This window comes from Leucopleurus acutus, assembly GCF_964270905.1.
Source record: "Leucopleurus acutus genome assembly, chromosome: 3".
In the NCBI taxonomy this organism is placed as follows: domain Eukaryota; kingdom Metazoa; phylum Chordata; class Mammalia; order Artiodactyla; family Delphinidae; genus Leucopleurus; species Leucopleurus acutus.
Window position 1 is genome coordinate 120,915,216 of NC_139145.1, and position 24,445 is coordinate 120,939,660.

At 36.7% G+C, this 24,445-nt stretch overlaps 1 protein-coding gene across 2 annotated transcripts in view; it reads right to left on the reverse strand.

The window, feature by feature from the left end:
• Window positions 1-300: 300 nt before the first annotated feature.
• Window positions 301-24,445, reverse strand: part of CDK7 (cyclin dependent kinase 7) — a 28,936-nt gene continuing 4,791 nt past the window's right edge. The window contains exons 3-12 of one of the 2 annotated variants that reach the window (XM_082835562.1): window positions 22,994-23,027; window positions 22,017-22,084; window positions 21,208-21,276; window positions 19,181-19,291; window positions 17,840-17,958; window positions 16,118-16,217; window positions 8,497-8,583; window positions 4,422-4,571; window positions 2,222-2,369; window positions 301-1,809 (exon numbers count right to left, since the gene is read on the reverse strand). In XM_082835562.1, the coding sequence (XP_082691688.1) occupies window positions 1,781-1,809; window positions 2,222-2,369; window positions 4,422-4,571; window positions 8,497-8,583; window positions 16,118-16,217; window positions 17,840-17,958; window positions 19,181-19,291; window positions 21,208-21,276; window positions 22,017-22,084; window positions 22,994-23,027 (915 nt within the window). In that variant the 3' untranslated portion in view covers window positions 301-1,780. The remainder of the gene's footprint in view (window positions 1,810-2,221; window positions 2,370-4,421; window positions 4,572-8,496; window positions 8,584-16,117; window positions 16,218-17,839; window positions 17,959-19,180; window positions 19,292-21,207; window positions 21,277-22,016; window positions 22,085-22,993; window positions 23,028-24,445) is intronic. The other variant, XM_082835563.1, reaches the window with a different exon arrangement.

Sequence of the window (24,445 nt, forward strand, 5' to 3'; positions counted from 1 at the left end):
CCCTAAGGATTAGTGATGCTGGGCATCTTTTCATGGGTTTTTTTGGCCATTACTATATCATCTTTGGTGAAATGTCTATTTCAAGTCCTTTGCCCATTTTTTATTTGGATTTTGTTGTTGAACTATAACAACAACATATATTCTTCACAGATTCTGGATATGAACCCCTTATCAGATACACGATTTGCAAATATTTTCTCTCATTCCATAGGTTGCCTTTCCATTCTATTGATTACGTTCCTTTGATGCACACAAGCTTTTAATTTTGGTATAGTCCAAATGGTCTATTTTTTACTTTTGCTGCCTGTGTTTTGGGGTCATATCCAGGAAGTCCCTGCCAAATCTGATGTCATGAAGCTTTCCCTCTATGATATTTTCTAAGAATTGTTATAGCTTTAGGCCTGGTGTTCAGGTCTTTGATATATTTTGAGTTAGTTTCTGTATACAGTGTAAGGTAAGGGGCTTCTTCATTTTTAAGAACTACCGAACAGCTACTGGGGGTGTAAACTGATACAACTACTTTGGAGAAATGTGGCAATATCAACACTAATTGAAAATACACACTATGACCTCACGATTACAATTCTAAGTATGTACATTAGAGAAACGCTTGCATGTGCATAGAAACAATCCTTTTTAAATAACCTAAATGTCCATGTGACAGAATTCTCAAGATGGCCCTCTCATGATTCCTGTCCTGATTATTCAAGCACTAATCTAGTAACTGCTATGAAGGGATTTTTAAGATGTATAATTAAGCCCTTAGTGAGCTGATATCATTTATCAGGTGAGTCCTTTAAAAAAAAAAAAAAGGCAGAATTTTCTCTCTTGGCAGCGATGAGGAAGCCAGACAGATTTGACACTGTTGCCGGTTTGCAGATGGAGAGTGACATGCAACAAGGCAAGTGGACTGCCTTAAGAAGCTAAGAGAGGCCCCTGGCTGACAACCAGCAAGGATAAGGAGGCATGAGCATTAAAATGGCAGGAACTGTATGAACTCGGAAGCAGATTCTTCCCTAGAGCTTCAGAGAAGAGCCCAGAGTCCAACTGACACCTTGATATTGGCCTATGCAAAAAAAACACAGTTGAGCCATGAGAGGTAACTGACCTACAGAACTGGGAACTAAGTTTTAAAGTTCTGAGTAAGAATAAAAATGCTGTATGAGATGTACTGTCTACCACTCAAATTGTGAGGCCCAAAACAGTACTGTATACTACTACATGCATTCTTATAAAATAGCAGTATAAAATCATGGAAGGACACACTCATTTCCTGAGAGTCATTCTCTTTTGGGGAGGGTAAAAAGGAAAAAATAAAATGGAATGATGTATTAAAGGGTTAAAGGGAGCTCAATTTTATCTGTAATGTTATTTTTTTTTTTCCTATTTAGTATATTAACATATGTTAAGTCAGGGTAGCAGGTATTTGGTATATTACTACTATCTTTCTATTTTAAAATAATACCCCCTTTACTACAAATCTGTAATGCTATATGGGCCAGATCATTAAAATAACTGATAGTTATTTTTATTAAGAATTCCTTAATGCATTTTCAACTCTACATTTCAGAGAATTAAACTTATCTTACTGTTGCACTCTAATCAGAAAAATCAGAATTAAGTTTGTTTTAAAATACATTTAATAAAATAACCCAGTTTTACATATTTTACATGAATAGAATATTTACAGATTTCTTTTAAAGCATTTAATTAATGTTTACTATTTTGCCTTTTTCACTATATCCTTCAGTAGTACAATATTGTCCAGTGTTCTCTGTAACTAAAATATTAGCTTCTTGGGTAATCCTCCTGGGGGGAAAAATGAGGTTGTTTACATTTAATCTTATAGCAATTTTAACCAGTCATTGCATTCCAACTACCTCTATTTTTACTCGCTTTGATTTTCCAATAGCACTAGTTAAACATTAAGCATACAGTGTACCAGAAGGAATTTATGAAAAGAGCAGGATGCACATGGACAGTACTTGTAACTCTGAGGTATACTCAAAAGTGCCCATGTCCTTTTAAAAAGCATGATGTAAGTATTCTCAACGGAAGTAAACATAGCTACAACACCACACTCAACTTTATCCAATTTAAATTTATACAAGTAAACAGGTCACAGTCTACATTTCTTAGCTGCCCTTCAGTCAGTAGCTCTATATTAGCTATCTGGAGTTTTCTGAATTCATTTCATTTCTTGTGAAAATGAGCGTTTTACCTTGTTCCAAGGCCTCTGTTCTCTTCCGTTTTGTTGCCGCGGCTGGATTGGACTGCTCCTTTAAAGCGTCCACTGGACAGTTTGGTCTTGGCAGCTGACATCCAGGTGTTGGCCCTGGCCGATTACTGAAATACTTAGTTTTCAATGCCTTTCAGAAGAAAAGATACCACAGAAAGTAAGGTTTTAAGTGAATATATGAACTGTGTTTAAGAAAAGCTAACCGCCAAAATTGTAAGGAGCGTTAAAAATACTATGTGAATACACCCCCTCCCCAAGCAAACTTAATTTCAAGTATTTCGACATGCAGATTACTAAAAATAAACATCTAGCAGCCTAAGACTGATTGATAATTCCATTACTATAAGAAAAAGACACTACCTTCAAATTTTTCCACAATAGCCTATACTAAGTACAAAATATCCGTAGTAAGATATTGTAAAGTTCATCTCCCTACACATTATAGGCTCTGTAGTTCAAAACAGAGAGAGAGACTTGTTTAAAAAGAACTTCCAAGTTTATTTGTCACATCTATATGTATTCAAATTCCAAATCACATAAATTCTTAAAAATAAAGCTTTTAAAAAGATGTGATAGGTTGGAAACAATGGATTAAAATCCAACAATCCACTACAGATTAATAGAAATTTTACTTGGAAGGACTTACCCAAGGTTACTTCTATTTACTACCAGTCCAATGTTCTATAATATGATATTTTTACTTAGTTCCAAAATTCCAATAAAAACAGTTTTATTCTAGATGACAAAAGTTCATACTTTATCTGCATCATAGTACTGTTCAATAGCCACAAAAATTTAAGGTATTTCCTTTTGGATAATTCTTTTATGAACAAAAAGAAGTCATATAAATTGGTCAAGCATACCTCCCCCTACTTGCCAACGTAATATTATATGCAGTAATAATTTAGAGATTTCTTACTTCAGAAGAGTTGCATTTATAAAATATTACTTGCAAATCATAGCAGTTCCATAAGTAAATTAAACTAATTTTGAGCTACATAGAGATCTAAGAAGAGTAACTCATTCCAACTTTTAGATATCTACAAGCCAAAACCCATTAAAAAAATTCATTCTATCAAAATACAACCCAAGTAAGTCATCACAACTAGTATTTTTCTATATATTTTGAGTTTTACTATTAATGAAAACAACTTTCTAGATAATCTGACCTGGTCTCAAGTTTCTTATGATGGAGATAATATGCATATATGCATGAGTGAAAAGGTAAAAATGAGTTACTTGTTTGAAATTAGAAGAGTAATTCCAATGGTAAAATATCTAGTATATATATATTAATGTGGCATGTACTGCTACAAAGAAAAGGCTTGTACAAGTGAATGCATTAAACAATGATTTGGTAGTCTGTAATAAACTTAAGTGAAAAAAAATCTACTTTGTATCCCTCATATATTGTACATTAATATGTTTTGTGAGATATGAAGATTTGTGACATTTCAATTGGTCTCTTCCTTTATGAAGGCAAATCATTGTATCGTGTTGCGTTTTTGCACTGCCTGTCCCTGCCCCAGTTTTCTGTGCTTGTTTTTAAAACAAAGAAAAAAACCTTTTCAAATCTATAGGTCTTATATTTTTGTATTGGATAACATTTCTCTCTTCTTTTATAAGAGCAGGTATCCTTGGTCTTCCACATTTTTCTTGAGTTTCATTCTTATTTCCTTTAAAAAACTCAGTTTCAGTGTTTTTCTGTTTAGAATACCTTTCAATCTCTTGTAAGTATACAGTTGTATCAGACTATACCATTTTCTCCCTATTATCACTTTCTGACTGTGACAATGACCAGAATGCATATTTGAACTGCATTTTATGGGGAAAAAACAAAACACTTTTGGCACTGATTTTAGCACAAAATTTTAGTTAATACATAAGAGTTTAATTGAAATATACCAATGCCTTAATAAATACAAAAACGTTTTTTTCCTCTCTAGTGAACTATTTGAAAGCAAATTAATTATGAAATAGAAATGTATTTATATGTGTTTAAGCAAGAATAAACTCTCCTGTACTTGTGTGCATCATATACTTTAATACCAGTCTGAACAGTGCTTGTAGCTTAGGGAAAAAATAAAATTTGTTACTCCTTAAAACAAAATAGAAACACATCTTTTCGGTATTTAAAGAATGTTAGAAAATCTTAAGAAATTCTAAAGATATGCTAAAATACCTGTGTGGCTGTAATTCGAGTGCACGGATTAAATAAGAATAAGCCTTGTATAAGATCTAGCAAGTCATCTCCTGCTGCAATGAAGATATGCTGTAACGGGATTCCAGGGAAACTCTTAAATGTCACGAAATCTGGAAGACTACACATGTCCTGTAAAAATATTTTTATAATTCAAACGTAAGTAAAGGATTGAAAGGCATGTAGATCTCAAATGAATAAATAGAACTGTCATACGGATGATATGATGATCTATGTAGAAAACCTCAAGAAATCTATTAAAAAACTCCTACAACTAGTGAGCAGACAAGGTTACAGGAAGGTAAACATAAAAAAATCAACAGTAGTTCTCCATACTAGCAAAGAACATGTGGACACTGAAATGAAAAACAATGCCATTTAGAATCACTCAGAAAGAATGATGGAATGCTCTGGTGAAAATCTAACAAAAGATGTGTAGGACTCATATACTGAAAGCTATACAACACTGATGAAATAAATCAAAGCTCTAAATAAATGGTAAGACCTATCATGTTCGTGTATTGGAAGATTCAACACCATAAGGATGTCTATTCTCCTCAAATTGGTATACGGGTTTAATGCAATTCTTGCCAAAATTCTGGCAAAATTATTATAGATATAGACAGGTTATTCTAAAATTTATATGGAAAGGAAAAAGAACTAAAATAGCTAAAAACAACTTTGAAAAAGAATAGAAGTGGGAGGAATCAGTCTACCTGATATCAAGACTTAATATATAGCTACTTAATTAAGACTGTGGTATTGACAGAGGGAAAGGTATCATAAACGACACTGTCCCCTCCAAAGACATTTTTAATCTCATACCTCATATAAAAATTAACTCAAAAAGGATCACAGACTTAAATGTTAAATGTAAAACTATGAAACTTACAAGAAAAAGATAATCATCAGGAATATCTTTTTGTTAGGACAAGAGTTCTTTGACTTGACATCAAAAGCATTATTCATAAAAAGAAAAATGATAAAAACAGACTTGATCAAAATTAAAAACTTTTACTCTGGAAAGACTGTGAAGAGGATGAAAAGACAAACTACAGTGTAAGAGAAAATTTGCAAACCACATATACAATCAAAGGACGAGTATCTCAAATATATAAAGTGCTCAATACTCAGCCAAAGTACAAACAATCCAATTAAAAAACAAGGAAAAGACAAGAAGAGACATTTCATTAAAGCCATACAAATGACAAATAAGTACATGAAAAGATATTCAACACTATTCATTAGTCATTAAGGAAGAGAAAATCCCTCAGAATGCTTAAAGTAAAAAAGGACAAAACCAAATGGTAGACAGGATGCAGAGGAAATGGATTACTCATATATTGCTGGTGAGAATAAAAAATGGTACAGCCCCTTTTGAAAGCAGTTTGCAGTTTCTTAAGCTAAATATGCAACCCATGACTCAACAACTGCACTCCTGGTCACCTGTCCCATAGAAATAAATGCTTATGCTTACACAAAAGCCTGTATGTGAATTTTTTTGGCCGTGCAGCTTGTGGGATGTTAGTTCCCCGACCAGGGATGGAACCTGGGCCCTTGGCAGTGAGAGTGCAGAGTTCTAACCACTGGACCGCCAGGGAATTCCCTTGTACATGCATGTTTATAATAGTTTTATTTGTAATAGCCCCAAACTGGAAACAATGCAGATGTGCTTCAACGAGTGAACAGTTAAGACAAACTGTGGTACATTCATACCACTCATCAATAAAAAGGAACGAATTATTGATACACACAACAATCTGGATAAATCGCCAGAGAATTATGTTGAATGTGAAAAAAAAATCAAGCGGAGCGGCTGGACCTGTGAGCCATGGCCACTGAGCCTGCGCGTCTGGAGTCTGTACTCCACTATCCACTACGGAAGAGGCCCCAGCAGTGAGAGGCCCGCGTACCGCAAAAAAAAAAAAAAAAAAAATCAATCCCTAAAGCTTATATATTATATGACTCCATTTATAACATTCTTGAAATGACAAAGTTATAAAAATGGAGAACATATTAGTGATTGCCAGAGGTTAAGGAAGGAGTAGGAGTGGAATGAAAGTGGGTATGACTGTAAAAGGGCTCTTTGTGGTGATGTCCTATATATTAACTGTATCAATGTCAGCATGCTGGTTGTGATTTTTATCCTAACTCTGCAAGATGTAACCACTGTGGGAAGCTGGGTAAAGGGTGCAAGGGATATCTCTGTATTTCCTTCTGCATGTAAATCAAAATAAGAATTTTAAAAAATCCACGGAAAACATCAGTAAGCAACTACTATTTAGAAAATCATGTCAAATAGTACAGAATAAATATTATGAACATGGCTCTGGAGTCACTAAGACCCAGACTGCAGCCCTAGCTCTGACACTGGGTAGCTTCAGGCAAGTTACTTAACCTCACTAAACCTCAGTTGTCTCATCTGTAAAATGGGAATAACAGTACCTACCTTAATAGCATTGTTGGGAGAATTAAATATAATTTATGAAACCCTACCATTAATGGCATACAGTAAGTGTTCAGTAAATGAAAGCTATAAGAGCGTATTTCACAATTAGAACATACAGCCAACTTTCAATTAGAAAGTTGAGGAAGTAACAGCACAAAAGACACTCAATTTCAGTTTCAGATAATTTCATTATCATTTTAACCAGAAGATAAAGAGACTGATCAAAATTTCTCTTTTCTAGTCATTATTTTTTCCCCAGAATATGAGGCTATAATAGAAAGGAAAATAAAAAGGTCTTCAATTATTATTATTATTTTTTTTTTTTTTGCGGTACGCGGGCCTCTCACTGTTGTGGCCTCTCCCGTTGCAGAGCACAGGCTCCGGACGCGCAGGCTCAGTGGCCATGGCTCACGGGCCCAGTCACTCTGCGGCATGTGGGATCTTCCCAGACCGGGGCACGAACCCATGTCCCCTGCATCAGCAGGCAGACTCTCACCACTGCGCCACCAGGGAAGCCCCTTCAATTATAATTTAAGAATGAACAAATGGGACTTCCCTGGTGGTGCAGTGGTTAAGAATCTGCCTGCCAATGCAGGGGACATGGGTTCAATCCCTGGTCCAGGAAGATCTCACATACCGTGGAGCAACTAAGCCTGCGAGCCACAACTACTGAGCCCGCATACCTAGAGCCCGTGCTCCACAAGAGAAGCCACCGCAATGAGAAGCCCGCGCACCGCAACGAAGAGTAGCCCCCGCTCGCCACAACTAGAGAAAGCCCGTGCACAGCAATGAAGACCCAACGCAGCCATACATACATACATACATAAATAAGAAAGAAAGAAAAAAGAATGAACAAGTGAGAATTTCACTGAACTGTAATATATAAAATTTAGCAATTTATATTGTTTTAAATTTTATCACAGATTTAGTATTTCTTTTTTATAGACATGTAATGGTTTAAAAATAAATAACAGGGAGTTCCCTGGTGGCCTAGTGGTTAGGATTCTGGGCTTTCACTGCTGTGGCCCAGGTTCAATCCCTGGTTGGGGAATTGAGATCCTGCAAGCCATGCAGCATGGCCAACAACAACAAAAAAATTATAATACTAAAAAATCTTGATTGTGTTAGTGAAAATTCAATAAACACACCCAAATCCATCAAGATATTGATAAACTAACATGGAACATCCATAAAATTAAATATTATATGGCTTAAAAAGAAAAAGGTCAATAATATTAAGTGAAGAGCAAGTTAGTTGCAAAAAAAATTTGTATGGTGTGATCCCTATTTTGCTAAAGAACAAAAGAAAAAGCAACTCTATATGTCTATATGTGCATATGTGTTTGTGTGTGCATCCTCATAGCAAGGCTTTACAACAAAATAAGAGTGATTAACCCTGGAATGGGAATTACTGGGATGGGGGAGGGCTATAAGTATATAGAAGGCTGGATGGTATATCATAATTTTAACTTCTACTTTGTATAACTTTTGCAATGAGTATATATTATTAATAAATTAAGACAATTAGTACATTTCTTTAAGTAATATTCATGTTATACACTATACAGAATTCTAACTAAATTTCAAAGAACATGTATGAAGGCTTACAGGCCACTGTTCTTCAGTTGGTGTGCCCAAAGTTTCAAATATTCTTGTTAGTTGATCAAGGTCTGAATCTCCTGGCAAAAAAGGAACCTGAAAGAAAGTGAGAGGCAGCCACTTCAAGATAGTTTTTGATAGCTGTTACATAAATAATACTATAAATTTAATTTAATAAGAAACACTAAACTATAACAAAAATTTAGTCTGAGGCATACTGGATACGGCATTAGATCCTGCCATTGCTATCCAAGTAAAGAGTACCATACTGTCCATTTTATTCATGCCTCTCATCTTTAATAAACACTTACCATGTAAGAGGCACTGTGCTAAGCCCTAGGCATTTAAACAAGGGAACAAGACAGTCCCTGCTCTCCCCTGGGGTGGACATGGTGAACAACGATGATACCAGTAAAGCAGTATTTACAAGATGATGTGTTCAGTGAGAGCACAGGATAGGATTCTAGCCCATATGGGAACAGCACCTAACCCACTGAGGGAAGGCTTCCTACAGGAAGTGGCCATGAAAGTTGACAGATGAAGATGAGAGTTGCCGAAAGAAAAGTCTAAGATGGAAGAAGAAAACTATCCTAGCAAAAGGGCAGGTGCAAAGGCTGGGAGGCAAGAGAACACATCTCTATTCCAATATTATTTAAACAATCTCTTGGCAAATTCTTTCTTTGAAGAGGTATACTGGCCAACTTTAAGAGGATAAATAATTATAAGTTACATATATACAGTGGAATTTACTCAGCCATAAAAATAAATGAAATTGAGCTATTTGTAATGAGGTGGATAGATGTAGAGTCTGTCATACAGAGTGAAGTCAGAAAGAGAAAGACAAATACCGTATGCTAACACATATATATGGAATTTAAGAAAAAAAAAATGTCATGAAGAACCTAGGGGTAAGACAGGAATAAAGACACAGACCTACTAGAGAATGGACTTGAGGATATGGGGAGGGGGAAGGGTAAGCTGTGACAAAGCGAGAGAGAGGCATAGACATATATACACTACCAAATGTAAGGTAGATAGCTAGTGGGAAGCAGCCGCATAGCACAGGGTGATCAGCTCGGTGCTTTCAGTGCCTGGAGGGGTGGGATAGGGAGGGTGGGAGGGAGGGAGACGCAAGAAGGAAGAGATATGGGAACATATGTATATGTATAACTGATTCACTTTGTTATAAAGCAGAAACTAACACAGCATTATAAAGCAATTATACTCTAATAAAGATGTAAAAAAAATAATAAGTTAAACGTCAGTAAGCTGATAAGAAATGATCAAAATCTTTGCTACACAAAGACATTATTTTCCAATTCATTTCTCAGACATGTAAGTATACAGGAAAGAAAAAAAAAGGAGTTTTCTCTACTCTGTGAGTTAAGAGGCCTTTGGCACTGCTAAAGGCAATGAAAAAGTTCATAGAATCACTGGGAAGACATGAAATTAAGTACCAAGTCTCCAACATTTTTATTACTGTGGACCTCTACCAGCAACAAAACATAACAAAAACACCTCTGCCAGTTATCAATATACTCCAAATTCACCCTTTTTGACTCTCCATAAAAATGGATCTGGGCCCTTTAAATATTTTTCCTTTGCCAAGTGAAGCTTTGTCAGTAGAGAATACTGGAGAGACATCACAGCAAGAAAAGTTTTGCTTCCTGGTTCCAGTCGGCTTGCCTGGCAGGCTCCTGCACCACTCTCAGCTTCTAGAATTGGTACCAGGTTCCTGCAGTGTGACCAGTTTCTCCAGTGTTCAGCTCCAACAGTGCATGGAGGCCAGCAGCTTCCCTCTAGAATGCCCTGCAGATGGTTTTGTAGCAGTGCCTCTAGAGAAATGCTTTCCTCAGCACCTGAAATACCCTGAACAGCTTTCCTCAGCATCTAAGAGGACAGATTTCCAGCAAGTTCAGCACAGCTCTACAGCAGCTTCTCGGCCAACCAGTGAGCCCCACTGTGCCCTCTTCAAGAGGTCTAGATCTCAGCCCTGGGTGTCCTCTCATTGGGTGCTCTGTCCTTAGTCCTAGCATCACCCCTAGGTATAAGGGTGACTGCTCTTTATATCTGCTATTCCTACATTCTTTAGAGTTCTCTTTACTTTTTGTTAGTCAAGCCCTCATTACTACAACCTCTTGTCATAGTTAATAATTCTTTATATTAAACTTCCCTTTTCAAATTAATGTGTGGTTTCTATATTCTGATTGGACCCAGACTTAACATAACCCCTATTTAAAATATGTATTTATAATAGCATGCTATCATGTATATTAAATGTGAATAAAATAGAAACTAGAAGGGATATTAAATAACATTTCATAAACCTTTTTTTTAAATATTTATTTATTTTTGGCTGTCGGGTCTTAGTTGCGGCCCATGGGCTCTGTAGTTGCGGCATGCAGGCTTAGTTGCCCCGCAGCGTGTGGGATCTTAGTTCCTCTGACCAGGGATTGAACCCACGTCCCCTGCACTGGAAAGCAGATTCTTAACCACTGGACCACCAGGGAAGTCCCCATAAATCTTTTTAGACATGCTCACATTTTCTTCTTATACCTTCTTCTTATACCTTCTTATACCTCTGCAACTTTGCAAACCACCAACGTAAATTGTATTATGAGATCTGAAGACAGGGACACTCTTCATCATAGCCTTAGTTTTGTGAGCAAGCTTGCAATTTAACCAGATTTTAAGGATGGCTGTTTTTGTCTGATGTAAGAAATTTAAATTAAAATGAGTTGCCTAATGCGTGGACTTTGGATCCCTCACAATGTGTTCTGTTGTCTTCAATGTGGCTTTTGAGAAGTCTGATGCCATCTTTTCCCTAATCCTTTATTTTGGTTTCTGTGTAAGCTTTTCACGTTTTTTCTCTCTGTGGAAATAAAGGCTTTTTCCTAAGAACCCCCGGTATTCTGAAATTTCACCATGTGTCTGGGCATGGGGCTTCTTTCATTCATTGTGCAGAATCTTTATGGCACTTCCAACCTATTCACATCCATCAATGCTGGGCTATTTTCTTATGAATTTCCTACCCTCGATTTTCTTTCTTCTCCTTTGCTATATTCTAAGATCACTCCTGGATCAATCTCCTAATTTTCTTATCTTTTCCCTACGATAGTCCATCTCTTTTATCTTTTGGTTCTATTTAATGAAAGAGTTCTTTAGCTTACTTTTCTACTATTTTTGTTTGCTTTTAGTTATCCTTTTTGAAAAATTTCAAGTATACTTTATTCTTTGATTGTTCCTTTAGTAAAAGAGCATCATGTTCTTCTTTTATGTATGCAGTATATTCTCTCAGTTCTCAAGATTTGGTGCAGGTGGGGAGGCGAGGATGAATTTTCTTCTGCTACCTGATAGTTTCTATTTTTTCCAAGTTTCTTTTTTAGTTTGTTTCAGTCTGTCATTCATGTTGGACGCTTTCATCAAATACCTGATGATCCTTGCCAATTATCTGGTTATCCTTACATGTTGGAAGCAGTCATTAAATACCTGAAAATCCTTGAAAACTATCTGGTGATCCCTGGCTAACCATTCATATTTAAAGGTAAGGTACTAAAAAAGCTGATTCAAAGCATTCTATCTATGAAAAGAGCTTGTTAACTCATGGCCTTTATCTAGAAAGATTGGACAGGTAGCTTAATGCCAGTTACCTACGGGTCTATTCTCTGGGACCGTTCAGTTCTTCCAGTGAAGGATCCTCTAATCTTTTACCTGAGTTAAAATGAGTTTTACACTGGCTGCCAGGGTTCTGGGAGCTGAACAGGGAAATAAGTTGGAGGTTTTACTGTTTAGTTTGCAGACTTTCATGTAATCTGTGTGTTTTCACCCTGGCATCTCACCCCCATCCTTCACTGTGTCTAAGGATGCCCATGTCTAGAGATTCCTGCTTCAGTTTCTTTGGAGAATAAACCTTTCCCTGGTGGAGGAATAAGTCAGGGGGAAGTATAGCTGGGGGAAGGAAAGTAACCTGGTCGTGTCGGGGACCTTGTTTTTAAGTGCTCAATATACAGGTTTTTCAACCAACCCTTCTGTTTTTAGTCCTGCACCTCATTATTGCCATCAATGATCACTCTCATTGCTAAGCAACTCCAGGATTCTGTGTGCCAAACAAAATTTGCATTCAGTTGGTATCCGTTTCTGAAGACTTTTAGCCTTCTTCATTTCTGGTTTCATATCCTCTGGCATAGTGTTACAGGCACCTCCTAATTTCAAACATTTATGTTTGTTTCTTTTTAGAGATAATTTCTGAGGGGGGGAGATTTTTGCCTTGCCATCTTAAAAATCCTCAAGATATAATTATCACTTTATTTTAAAATGTCTTCATTGTATTAAGCATCAATGCAACGTTGACTAAAAAAATCCACTGTCTGGGACTTCCCTGGTGGTCCAGTGGTAAAGAATCTGCCTTACAATGCAGGGGACGCTGGTTCGATGCCTGGTCAGGGAACTAAGATCCCACATGCTGCAAGGAAACTAAGCCCACGTACCGCAACTACTGAGCTTGCATGCCTCAAGTAGAGAGCCCACATGCAGCAAACTACAGAGTCCATGTACTCTGGAACCCATGTGCCACAACGACAGAGCCCACGCACCCTGAAGCCTGTGTGCTACAACTAGAGAAGAGAAAACCCTCATGCCACAACTAGAGAGAAGCCTGCACGCCACAATGAGAGATCCCACACGCCTCAACGAAGATCCTGCCTGCTGCAACTAAGACCCAGCACAGCCAAAAATAAAATAAATAAATAAATAATAAATAAATCTTTTTTCTTAATGATTTGGCCTCCCAAGTCCTAGTCAGTATTTTCATATTTATTTGTTTGTTTGTTTATTTATTTTTGACTGCATTGGGTCTTCGTTGCTGCACACAGGCTTTCTCTAGTTGCGGTGAGCAGGGGCTACTCTTCCTTGCGGTGCGCGGGCCGCTCATTGCAGCAGCTTCTCGTTGTGGAGCACGGGCTCTAGGCGCGCGGGCTCAGTAGTTGTGGTTCGCAGGCTCTAGAGCGCTCGGTAGTTGTGGTGCACTGGCTTAGCTGCTCTGCAGTACGTAGGATCTTCCCGGACCAGGGCTCGAACCCGTGTCCCTTGCATTGGCAGGCGGATTCTCAACCACTGCGCCACCAAGGAAGCCCTTTATTGTTCTTTTATCCTGTTCTATAACAGCTTCTTAGAGGACACCAGAATTTAACCAATACAATTGTGACTAAGCATATGAATGAAAACTTTTCAGTTTTAGGAAAAAGAGTCCAATTAATCCTAAAAGGAAGAGAAGTACTGAGTTCAACAGTACAGGAACCCAAGAGGGACTTCCCTCTGGTTCTTTTCAGTATGACTCCACTCATGACTTCTCTTTTAAAATTGTGTTGAGATTCATCTTTTTAAGAACAATGACATTATAGAAATTTATTTTTTCTTTCTCAGGTCTTTACAGAGAGGCAGGGATCACAAACCAAATATCAGAAAATCATCAAGTTTTTTAATGCAATAGGCATGAACAATAACGTTCTTGAACATCTGATATCCTATAGCCTCTAACACCCATGTGCATCCAGCAGCCTATGCAAAAACTGATGGAAGCTCTGTTCTGAGCTGATACAGCCAAACTGAAGTATTGTTATGTCAGAGGGCTGAAGATCAACCACAGGCCAAGCCATTAGCTCTGGATCCTCACCATCTGGATGAAGTAAGAGTACGGCAGGCAGCTGCTGGTTGATCAAATTTTTGTATCACCACATCATCTCTAGGGAATGCTCTAATGCAGGCCAGCAGGATGCCCAGTGACCTTCCTATAAAGCATAAAATGTCTCCCCCAAACTACTTCTTATTTACAAACTAAAATGGTTATCTTTGAAACTATCTAGACCAGATAGTGGCATTTGCTCAGTAGGTAATATCCAAGTTTAGATTTTCTATTAATCACTATGTCTCATAACATGATTAAGAAAAAAGAACATAAACAGATCATAAATTAAAAAGTAGATTTGTGTTATTTAGTGACATAATACTCCACTAGTATAAATATTTCTCAATTCCTTTTCAGAGGTCAGAATGCAGACCAATTTGCTTCTAAAATGTTTTAAACTATATAGACTACTTTGGTTGGATATAGGCTTATTATTGCTCCTGTTTTCTAGTTATTAAATCTTCTATAAAATTTATATAGGAAAAAAACACTTTAAAGAAGTTAAACGCTTATATTAGCAAATCTTCTGAATTATCCTGGCTTTCAACTATTATCTATTTGGACTGCAGAATCTCACCACAGATTTAGAACTGTGTGGACAGCATTTCCAAGGATATTTTCAAGTGAGTACAGGACAGTTTAAAATAGGAAACATTTTTCTTTAATTGTGCTGGAAAAATATATGGCAAAATGGTACAGTTCTTCACCAAATAGGGCTGCCTGTCAACTCCTTCATAACCTTAATAATAATTCCAACAACGATGCCAATGGTTAGCAAGACTCCAACTATGACTTCAACCAGGTCCACAATTTCTAACCCATTTATTCTCAACTGCTCTCTCTCTCTCCCTACTTTCTAAATGGAATGATCGGTCATAACACAAGGGGCTATGGAATTCCATTTCTGTCTTGGTCATGAATGAACTAGGCTTTTGAGAGTTAACAGATTCTCAAATGTACCCTTCCAGTAAACTCTGTTTTTGTGAGTAGCATAGATGTCACACCAGGTGATTCAGAGGACCCATTACTACAGGGATTACTTATGTCATCTTCAAGCCTAAATGTGAGGGTTTCTTCTACAAGCATTCAGAAGGGTGAGCATCTCAAAATGATGCATAGAACTCACACTAAACTAAAAAAGACATTTAAGAAGGTATCTTCTCTCTGGCATACAGAAGCTATTTTCTGTGTTCAAGGAAATAAATAGCTGTATTTTTGTGTTTTGGGTTCACATTTCTTTAAATACACATGGCTTGAGGAGAGGGGGAGTAGAGGCTGGAATCTGGAATGTAAGAAGGAAAAACACTCAGCCTCAGTGTGATTTCCCAATATTCCTCTGCCTTCATCATTGAGAAGGGCTAAACTAAACTTCATAGCTAAAGAAAACTTACCAAGTTGGCATCTTTCTCTACAGTGAGGGAAGGGAGAGGATGTTTCATTGTAAGATGGTCTCAGTTTGAGAAATGCTATAGGACCACCATGTCTGCTCTGCTTGAACAGAACTAAAATGCTCCTCTCATACAATATTTAAAGTTATGCAGAGTTGCATCTGCAGTGGCTGGTATTACGTATCTCTTGAAGTGTACTTTTAAACAGCCCAAACAAAAAAGTACCAGAAGTACGTAAGTTTATCCTAACACTTTTAGTTACTGTAGAGACAGTACCATATTACAACCCAATGAGTTTTATTATAGTTACATTTCAGAACACAGAATGATCTGTAATAAAACCTTTATTGTCCTAAGTGGGAGATCTCATCTCGCATTAGCATTAATAAAAAGGTTGTACTTGGCAGAGGTTTTTTTTTTATTAACCTGTTTGTTGGCTTTTTGTTTCAAGGATGGTACTCCTCTCTGGGAATTACCTCTGGGAAGATAATTATCACACAAATTATAAAAACAAATTCCTATAACAATACTGAAGTGTGTACATCAATTCCAGACTTACCCTTAGGAGCAACTCTGCTAATATACAGCCAACAGCCCACATGTCCACACCTACACCATACATTCTAGCTCCAAATAGTAGCTCAGGGGCCCGATACCACCTGAAGAACAAAAAGAAATACTGTCATTTTAGGATGGAATAAAAGTATTTCTTAGAGAAAATTCCTCAGCAAAACATCATCTACTGATGAAATGCACTTTTATGGATATATTAACTCAAGAAAAATTGGCTATAAAATCAACAAGTTGCATATTACTGCCAGGAAATTACATACACCCTTAGTCCATTCACTCTCCCACTTTGAGATGAGTAACACTTTCTTTCTCCAGGAACCCTCAACACCATCCTTCCTCTCAGCTGATGACCTTATTTCCTACTTCACTGAAATAATGCAAGTAATGAAAAAAAATTTCTACAGACTCACCTTCAGTCATTTGTATTCTCACAATCCGCCTTCCCATCCATAACTACAGATGAACTAGCCATGATTGTTTTTAAAGTCAATCCCTCAACTTGGGCACTGACACCCCACTCTCCTGCCTATTTTCAAGGATATTGCTCCTGCAATTCTCTCCTCTTTCTCCTACATCAACTTTTTGTTCTTACTAGATTTTTAACATCAATGTCAAACATACCATTATTTTTTCTAGCCTTAAAAAATAAACTAAAATATAAAGAAACAAAAAACAAAAACTTCTTTGGACCCCACTTCCCCTAACAGTTACCCCTCATTCTCTGGTTGTCTGTTCTTACTGTCTCCATTTCCTCTTCTCTCATCCTCTTAAACCCGTTTCAGTCAGGCTTTCATCCCACCACTCCACCAAAATTGCTCTTGTCGAGGTTATCTAAATTGTTAATTCTCAGTCCTCACGTTAATTTGACCTGTTAGTAGCATTTGATTTGTAAGAAGAGAAAGTAAGAGAAACGAGTAGATGAAAACCAGTGGCACACAATACTCATGTATGTGGGTCCCTGTTTTCCTGAGTCCCCAGTGTTCCTGAACGATGGGCTTAATCTTTCCAGAAATTACATGAACAACTACTTATGTCCCTTACTTTTTACTCAGGGCTCAGGTGACTGACAGTGAGATCTGGAGGAAGGTGACAAAGTAATTTAAAAAGATAGAGAATCTGATGACTTCTCAGATCCTTACAAGAGTCAGAGAAATTAACAAATGTCATCCTGACAAGATAAAATCTACCATCCCTATCTATTTAATGTGATTTTTAGTTTTTATACATAAGAAGTATAAACAGAAAGTGGAAGCAACTAATAATATGCAAAACCCAAATATAAATGCACTGCTTTGTTTAGAGAATTTTCATTCACACTGAATGATATAAAATGTGGAACCAAGACTGACCAATAAAATAAACACAGGCCCCCCAAATCACATGCTTATGTACAAGAATAGGCACTACAGTTCCAATCTACCTAACTAAACTGTATAAGAAGTATAAATTAGTCCCCAAAATAACTTGGTAAATCTCTGAGGACTGAGTTAAATTCAACTCCGTTTGACAGAAGGGCTGTATATATTTTTTTCACTGTGGTAAGATATACACAATATAAAAAAGGGCTATATTTTTAATAAAGTACCAATAGTAATCCCTGAACTCTGCCAAAAGTTCAGAGAAGACAAATGATGCTCATCTGTGTAATCACAATCATTTGTGTATATCCTACACAACATAAGGTTTCAGTTAGTTAAGGAATCCTTACCTGGTTACAACCTGATGTGTATAAGCTCTATTGGGGCTCCCAAATGATTTGGCCAGGCCAAAATCTGCCAGTTTTAGAACTCCATTTTCATCTAGCAACAAGTTGTTTGGTTTTAGGTCCTATATAATAGAGGTTTTAAACAAACAAGTAAGCAGGGTGGAGAAGAATATCACAATGATACATTTAGTTGGCTTAAATTTAAACTTAGCAGAAATGGGGTAACACCCCAAATCTAAACAACCACCAATATTATTTTTATTGACATAAAATCCTACAAAGCAAAATAAGCTTGGCCATATTACTTAGTGAGACACTGGGTCAAGGTACTTAATTTCACGAACCTATTTCACAGGTTTGCTGTGAGGATTAAATTTAATATTTCCTGTAAAAGCCCTAGTGTAGTGACTGGCTCATAGTAAGCACTCAATAAATAGCTGCTGCTATTTAATTTAGTAACAATATATATGGGGAATTCCCTGGTGGTTCAGAGGTTAGGGACTCTGCACTCTCACTGCTGAGGGCCCGAGTTCAATCCCTGGTCGGGGAACTAAGATCCCACAAGCCACGAGGCCAAAAACAAAACAAAAACAAACAAACAAAAACCCCCCACTATGTATGAACTTCATAAATAAAAATATTAGGCACTTACAAGGATGAGGAATACAGTCTTCACAATCTATGCTAAAAATATATTAGCAATAACCTAAAAGGGATTCCAAGTGTAAGTATGAGAATTACTAACTATAACTTACTTATTTTTAGCTATTTCACCTAAATAGGGTGCCTAAGAACATCTACCTATCTAAATTATCAGCCTTGTTCTAGTAGCTGAATGCTCCTAACAATGACTCAGTCATTTCAGAAATTTTATTTCATTATTGCCTAGAATTTTAGAGCTACTAGAAATATTTTTCCAAAGGTATTTTTGCATTGCATAATTTAATCCAGACTCCCACTGTTTTTGGTTTTGTTATTTATTTCCCATTACAACAGTATAGCACAAAGAACACTGGACTTCAAGCCAAATGTCTAGGTTCTAATACTATTGTCAGTTTTCAGCTGCTGACCTTGAAAAAAAATACGTAACTTTGGTCAGCAACTTAGCTCTTCAACTATGAAAAACATGAAGGACTAGGTCTCTTCCATTTCTAAGTTTCGTATAGTAATTCAGAGTCCTCACAGCACCACGTAGTGGAACTGAAGGGAGCACACAGAGGAAGAAGGTTGGATAAAATGGCCCAGCTCTATTTTGTAACAATTTACATACTCAGATCTTTTGTGTAATAAATTGGCTACATAAAGTCTGACTACAACATGAAGAAGCTTGGTTAAAAACCTTACCCTATGTAGAATCCAATGTTGATGTAAATATTCTAATCCTTGAAGAGTCATCAACATGTAGGCTTTGATGTGTGATGGTGTCAGCACAAGACTGTTATCTTTTATTATAACCTGTAAAGCAGGCATAAAATATACAGGTAAGCTTTATTATTCGAAATGGACTCTACTATATAAAATCATTTACAGACATAAAATGGATTTATTCATAGAGAATCTCAAGAGAGCTTGCCTAACTCTCCTTAGGAAGTACTGTCAGAACCTCCAATTATATGGTTAGGGAAAGTATCTTTGGTTTGGAAAGAAAGCAGTGCTTTATGTCCTACTGCTTTGTTTTTAGGCATCCATGTAGCAAACATCTATTGTTTTCACTTGTCCCCAGATACATAGCCCCTTCTGACAACAGCATTCAACACTCCATCTGTTCCCAGCTTAGTCCACGTGGTTAAAACAGGACTGTGCACTACCTGTAGACACACGACCCAGGCATGGTCAGTCACCACACTGCAGCCTGCTTTCCAGACTAGCTCAGGGATGGATAAGTGAGCCAAGCCAAGGCAAATATTGGTGCTAGAATCAAAGGTAACAAAGCACTTTCTTTCCTCAGGGATTATTAAACTCTAAGGACAGAAGCCTGCAAGTGCCTAAGCCACTATATTAAGAAATTCTACCCATGAACAAGGCAACAGAGAGAAAACACTGAGTTAAAGTGAAAGACTGTGTTACGTTAGCATTATTTGTGAACTATGCCTCAAGTCAGTCAGTTTATTCCTAGACTTTTCGTTATATGAGATAAAAATTCACATTTTCTTTTTTTTTTAAATAGGTAAAATATACCCTTTTCATCTCACAGTTCTATGAATTTCAACAAACACATCCAGTTGTGTAACCACTACCATAATCAAGACATAGTTTCATAACCCCCTAAACTCTCCCCAGGCCATTCTCTACTCAATCCTCCCCTCGATTCCCTACCCAGGCAACCACTGATCATTTCTGTTCCTTTAATTTTGCCTTTTCCAAAAAACCATACATGGAATCATATAATATCAATAGCTTTTTTTTTTTCGCGGTACGCGGGCCTCTCACTGTTGGGGCCTCTCCCATTGCGGAGCACAGGCTCTGGACACACAGGCTCAGCGGCCACGGCTCACAGGCCCAGCCGCTCCACGGCATGTGGGATCTTCCCGGACCGGGGCACAAACCTGTGTTCCCTGCATCGGCAGGCGAACTCTCAACCACTGCGCCACCAGGGAAGCCCAATATCAATAGCTTTTTGAGCCTGGCTTCTTTCGTTTAGTGTAATGTATTTGAGATTCACCTATACTGTTGCATATGTTAGTAGTTTGTTTCTTTTTATTCTCAAATAGTATTCCACTTTATGATTACACATTCACTTAATGAAAGCTATTTGGGTTGTTTCCAGTTTGGGTAGTGACAAATAAAGCTAAACATCTGTGTAGTCATATGTTTTTGTTTCTCTTGGATAAATAAATACGTAGAGGTAGTATTTACTAGATTGTACCTTAAGTGTATATTTAATTGTATAAGAAACTGCCTAACTGTTTTCCAAAGTGGCTGCATCACTTTGCATTCTCATCAGCAGTGTATGAGAATTCCACTTGTTCCACATCCTTGGAATGTCCATTACTGAGATTCAATTAATATTAATGAAAAGTATAAAATCTTATTTTTCTCAAAAAGAAACCTGGCTTTCAAAAGGATATTCTGTGATAATATCACAAAGAAGTTCCAAATCCTCCGAAGCCAAACACTCATTTTTCGAAAAAGGAATGTCAATAAGGTATTGGGAACTTGGTAGACACAATGCTATTGAAATCCAACTCTTGTATTTAACCCTGGGAATATGGCTAAATGATTCAGAAGATCTTTGACTTGAGAACACATCTAGATTTCAACAAAATTAAGCATTCTTTTGACTGCCAGTATCTTCAAAGGTAGAAAATAAACATTTAGATTCTCTTTTGATAAATAGAGAAAAAAAATTCGTCCAGGAATTTTAATCTTACCTCTAGGTCAGTTTCCATAAAATCAAAGACAAGGCTAATATTAGATTTATGTCCAAAAGCATCAAGGAGCTGCAAAGCAAAATTTAAAAAAAATCAACATGTGATTCTCTATTAAACACTTGACAGTATTAAAGTAATTTTTAAAAAGTTAAACAAACATTTGGATTGCTGATAATTCTCTGTAAAGTTTAAATAATTTTATTAAATTTAATATTTATCCTTTTTTTGGGCTAGGAATTAGTACTTTGAAGCACAGGATACTAAACCTTACTATTAAAAACAAACTCACTAAATACTTAACCTCTCCCTCCAAATTTTGGAGTTATAATAAAGATATGAATTAATGAAAACCTCATTTAAGTCTCCAATTTAGAAAAATTCCCAAACTTGGTACTTAAGAACATCCTACAAATAGCATCAGCAGCTATCATTCATTGAATGAGCGTGTTCTCTATGCCAGGCACTATCCCAGGTACTTTACGTGTATTCAGTCTCATAACAACGCTATGAGGTAGGGACTATGGCATAGAGTTCAAGGGAACTTGCTAAAGGTCTTACACATGCTAGAGCTCTCTAGGCTTCAAAATGATCTCTGACAAAATCAGCCTGTATGCCAATATTTAATTTATTTCATCAGTTGTATAGTTTTTAAGACACTGCCTACAAGAACAATTAGGATAGAAAATAAATTTCAGCCTTTTTGCAAGGCTCATCTAGAACAACTTATCTTGCTGAGCCTTCAATCAACATCTACCACATTCAGGAAAGGCAGGGTCCCAAATCCCAGAAACAACTTAGATCATACTCACACCAATTATATTTGGATGACTTAGCTCCTGTAATAATTTTATCTCTCTTAAAGCTGTTCTATTTATACCTACATAAAAAGGCAAAGAAAAAAGTGAAAAATAATTCTGAAATCTCAAACCTTCTTGTGAACGTATTTTTTGGGAAAGGTCAGTCTGATGAAATAGCGATGACTATTCCTCAGGAAAAAAATAACAATTTTTATGACATATCTGTTTCCATTTTATATTGCTTTATTTTTAAAATAGCGTAGCACAGACTATGATAAATGGTGAAAAAAGTATTCACTTTATCTGTGAGATATCAGATCTGAAGACCGCTGGAACAACATGTACACAAGTGTGTAGCATATAGGTGAGAAGTTAATGGCTCCCTTCTCTTGCCTTATGAATATCAGTGGCAGATTCTTTAAGCTAACAGCAAACTAGTGATTAGATACCATCTTGCCCAATGTGAAGGATGGAACTCAAACATTTAAAATAAAATCTGGTACTAGTTATTACAGAGATGATGGATCCTTTATATAGGAACTATTTCTTGATGACTAAATAGGACTTAGCACTCTAGCAAATAAGGCTTTGGAAGAAGGGGTAAAAAAAAATCTTTCCCCTCCATACATTTATTCTATAGTAAGCTTTGTATACTTCCATGAATCCGGAATTTTCAAAGTAATCAGAAGCTCAGAAGAAGAAACAATGGCTTGTAACAACACCTAAAGCAGTAATGAAGACAGCAAGACAAGTCACTAATAACCTTGCTGTCTTCCATCTACTTAGGTGACTTGAATATTCTTCTGAACACCCAAATGGGGAAAATCACAAATATCCTATCTCTATCCTGAGTCTATCTTTACTCTTCTGGGACCCTGCAATAACTCTATCCAGAACCACTGTTAACTTTAATTAATACTTTGTTCTCTTCCTCACTGAGAATAAGAACCTTTCCTGTTCTGTCAGATTACATGAAATAACTTACTCACCATCTTTAGCTTCTGATCTATGTCCAAGTTTGATCTGGCAGAGGAAAAAACAAACACATTAGAAATATGTTAAATTATTTAGACCAATACATATATATAAACACTTCAAGGACTTCACTGGTGGCACAGTGCTTAAGAATCCACCTGCCAATGCAGGGTACACGGGTTTGAGCCCTGTTTCAGGAAGATCCCACAGGCCGTGGAGCAACTAAGCCCGTGTGCCACAACTATTGAGCCTGCGCTCTAGAGCCTGTGAGCCACAACTACTGAGCCCGAGTGCCACAACTACCGAAGCTCGCATACCTAGAGCCCGTGCTCCACGACAAGAGAAGCCACTGCAATGAGAAGCCCACGTACCACAACAAAGAGTAGCCCCCGCTTGCCACAACTAGAGAAAGCCCCCCGCGCAGCAACAAAGACCCAAAGCGGCCAAAAATAAATTAATTAATTAAAATTTTAAAAATTTCTTAAAAAAAAAACATAGCAAAAATATGTAGCAACTCATATGTAGCTAGTATTAGTCGGCAAGAAGGGAGTGGGAATCATGAATCAGAAAGGCAAAATTAACAATATAAGAAAGGATCAAGTACCTATCATTCCTTTCCCCTTAAGTTTTGAATTACACATCTTTGTTAGATTAAATGAGGAACAAATAATTAAACGCATAGAGGCTAATAAACAAAAGGAACACTTCAAGTTAGACTACTTCGGAGGAAATGCGTAACGCATAAAATAAGATGCTTAATGTGTCCAACAATATGCTCCCAGGGATCACATTTTCCAAAAAGAAAAATTACAAATTGCGACGGATATAGAAAATGGTTAAACTGTTGTTACTGTGAATAAGCACATCAAACTGCATTAACAGGTTCAGTCTTACACAAAACCAAGTACCAGGTTAAAGAACAAGAGCTAACTACTTTATACAATGACAATGTAACCAAGAATACAAAAAAAAAAAAATCCTACTCCAGAAAATCAACTATTCTACTTTAAAAGATATCCCCCACCTATATACTAAAAATAGAACTTTTAATTTAAAGGTAGGCTATTAATTATAGCACCAAAAAATATAAGGCACTTAGGAATAAAGCCAACAAGAGATGTATGAAGCTTTCCATGAACACTATAAAGCACTCTTAAAATATGCTTAAGAAATGAGATCAAAATAAACATAGGTAGCATGTTCATGGATAGGAAGACTCAATATCATAAATACATCAAATATGTCAATTCTCTTTAATGGAACTAAATGTAAAGTACAAGAGCATTTTTCAAGGACATTGACAAATGGATTCTAAACTTTATATGGAAAAGTAAAGAGCTAAGAACAGATAATTTAAAACATTATTACATTTTCTAAACATAATAAAAAATAGACTAGTTTCATGAAGCCATCTACTTCATCACCCAGATTCAATAATTACCAATATTTTGCCATACTTACTTCAT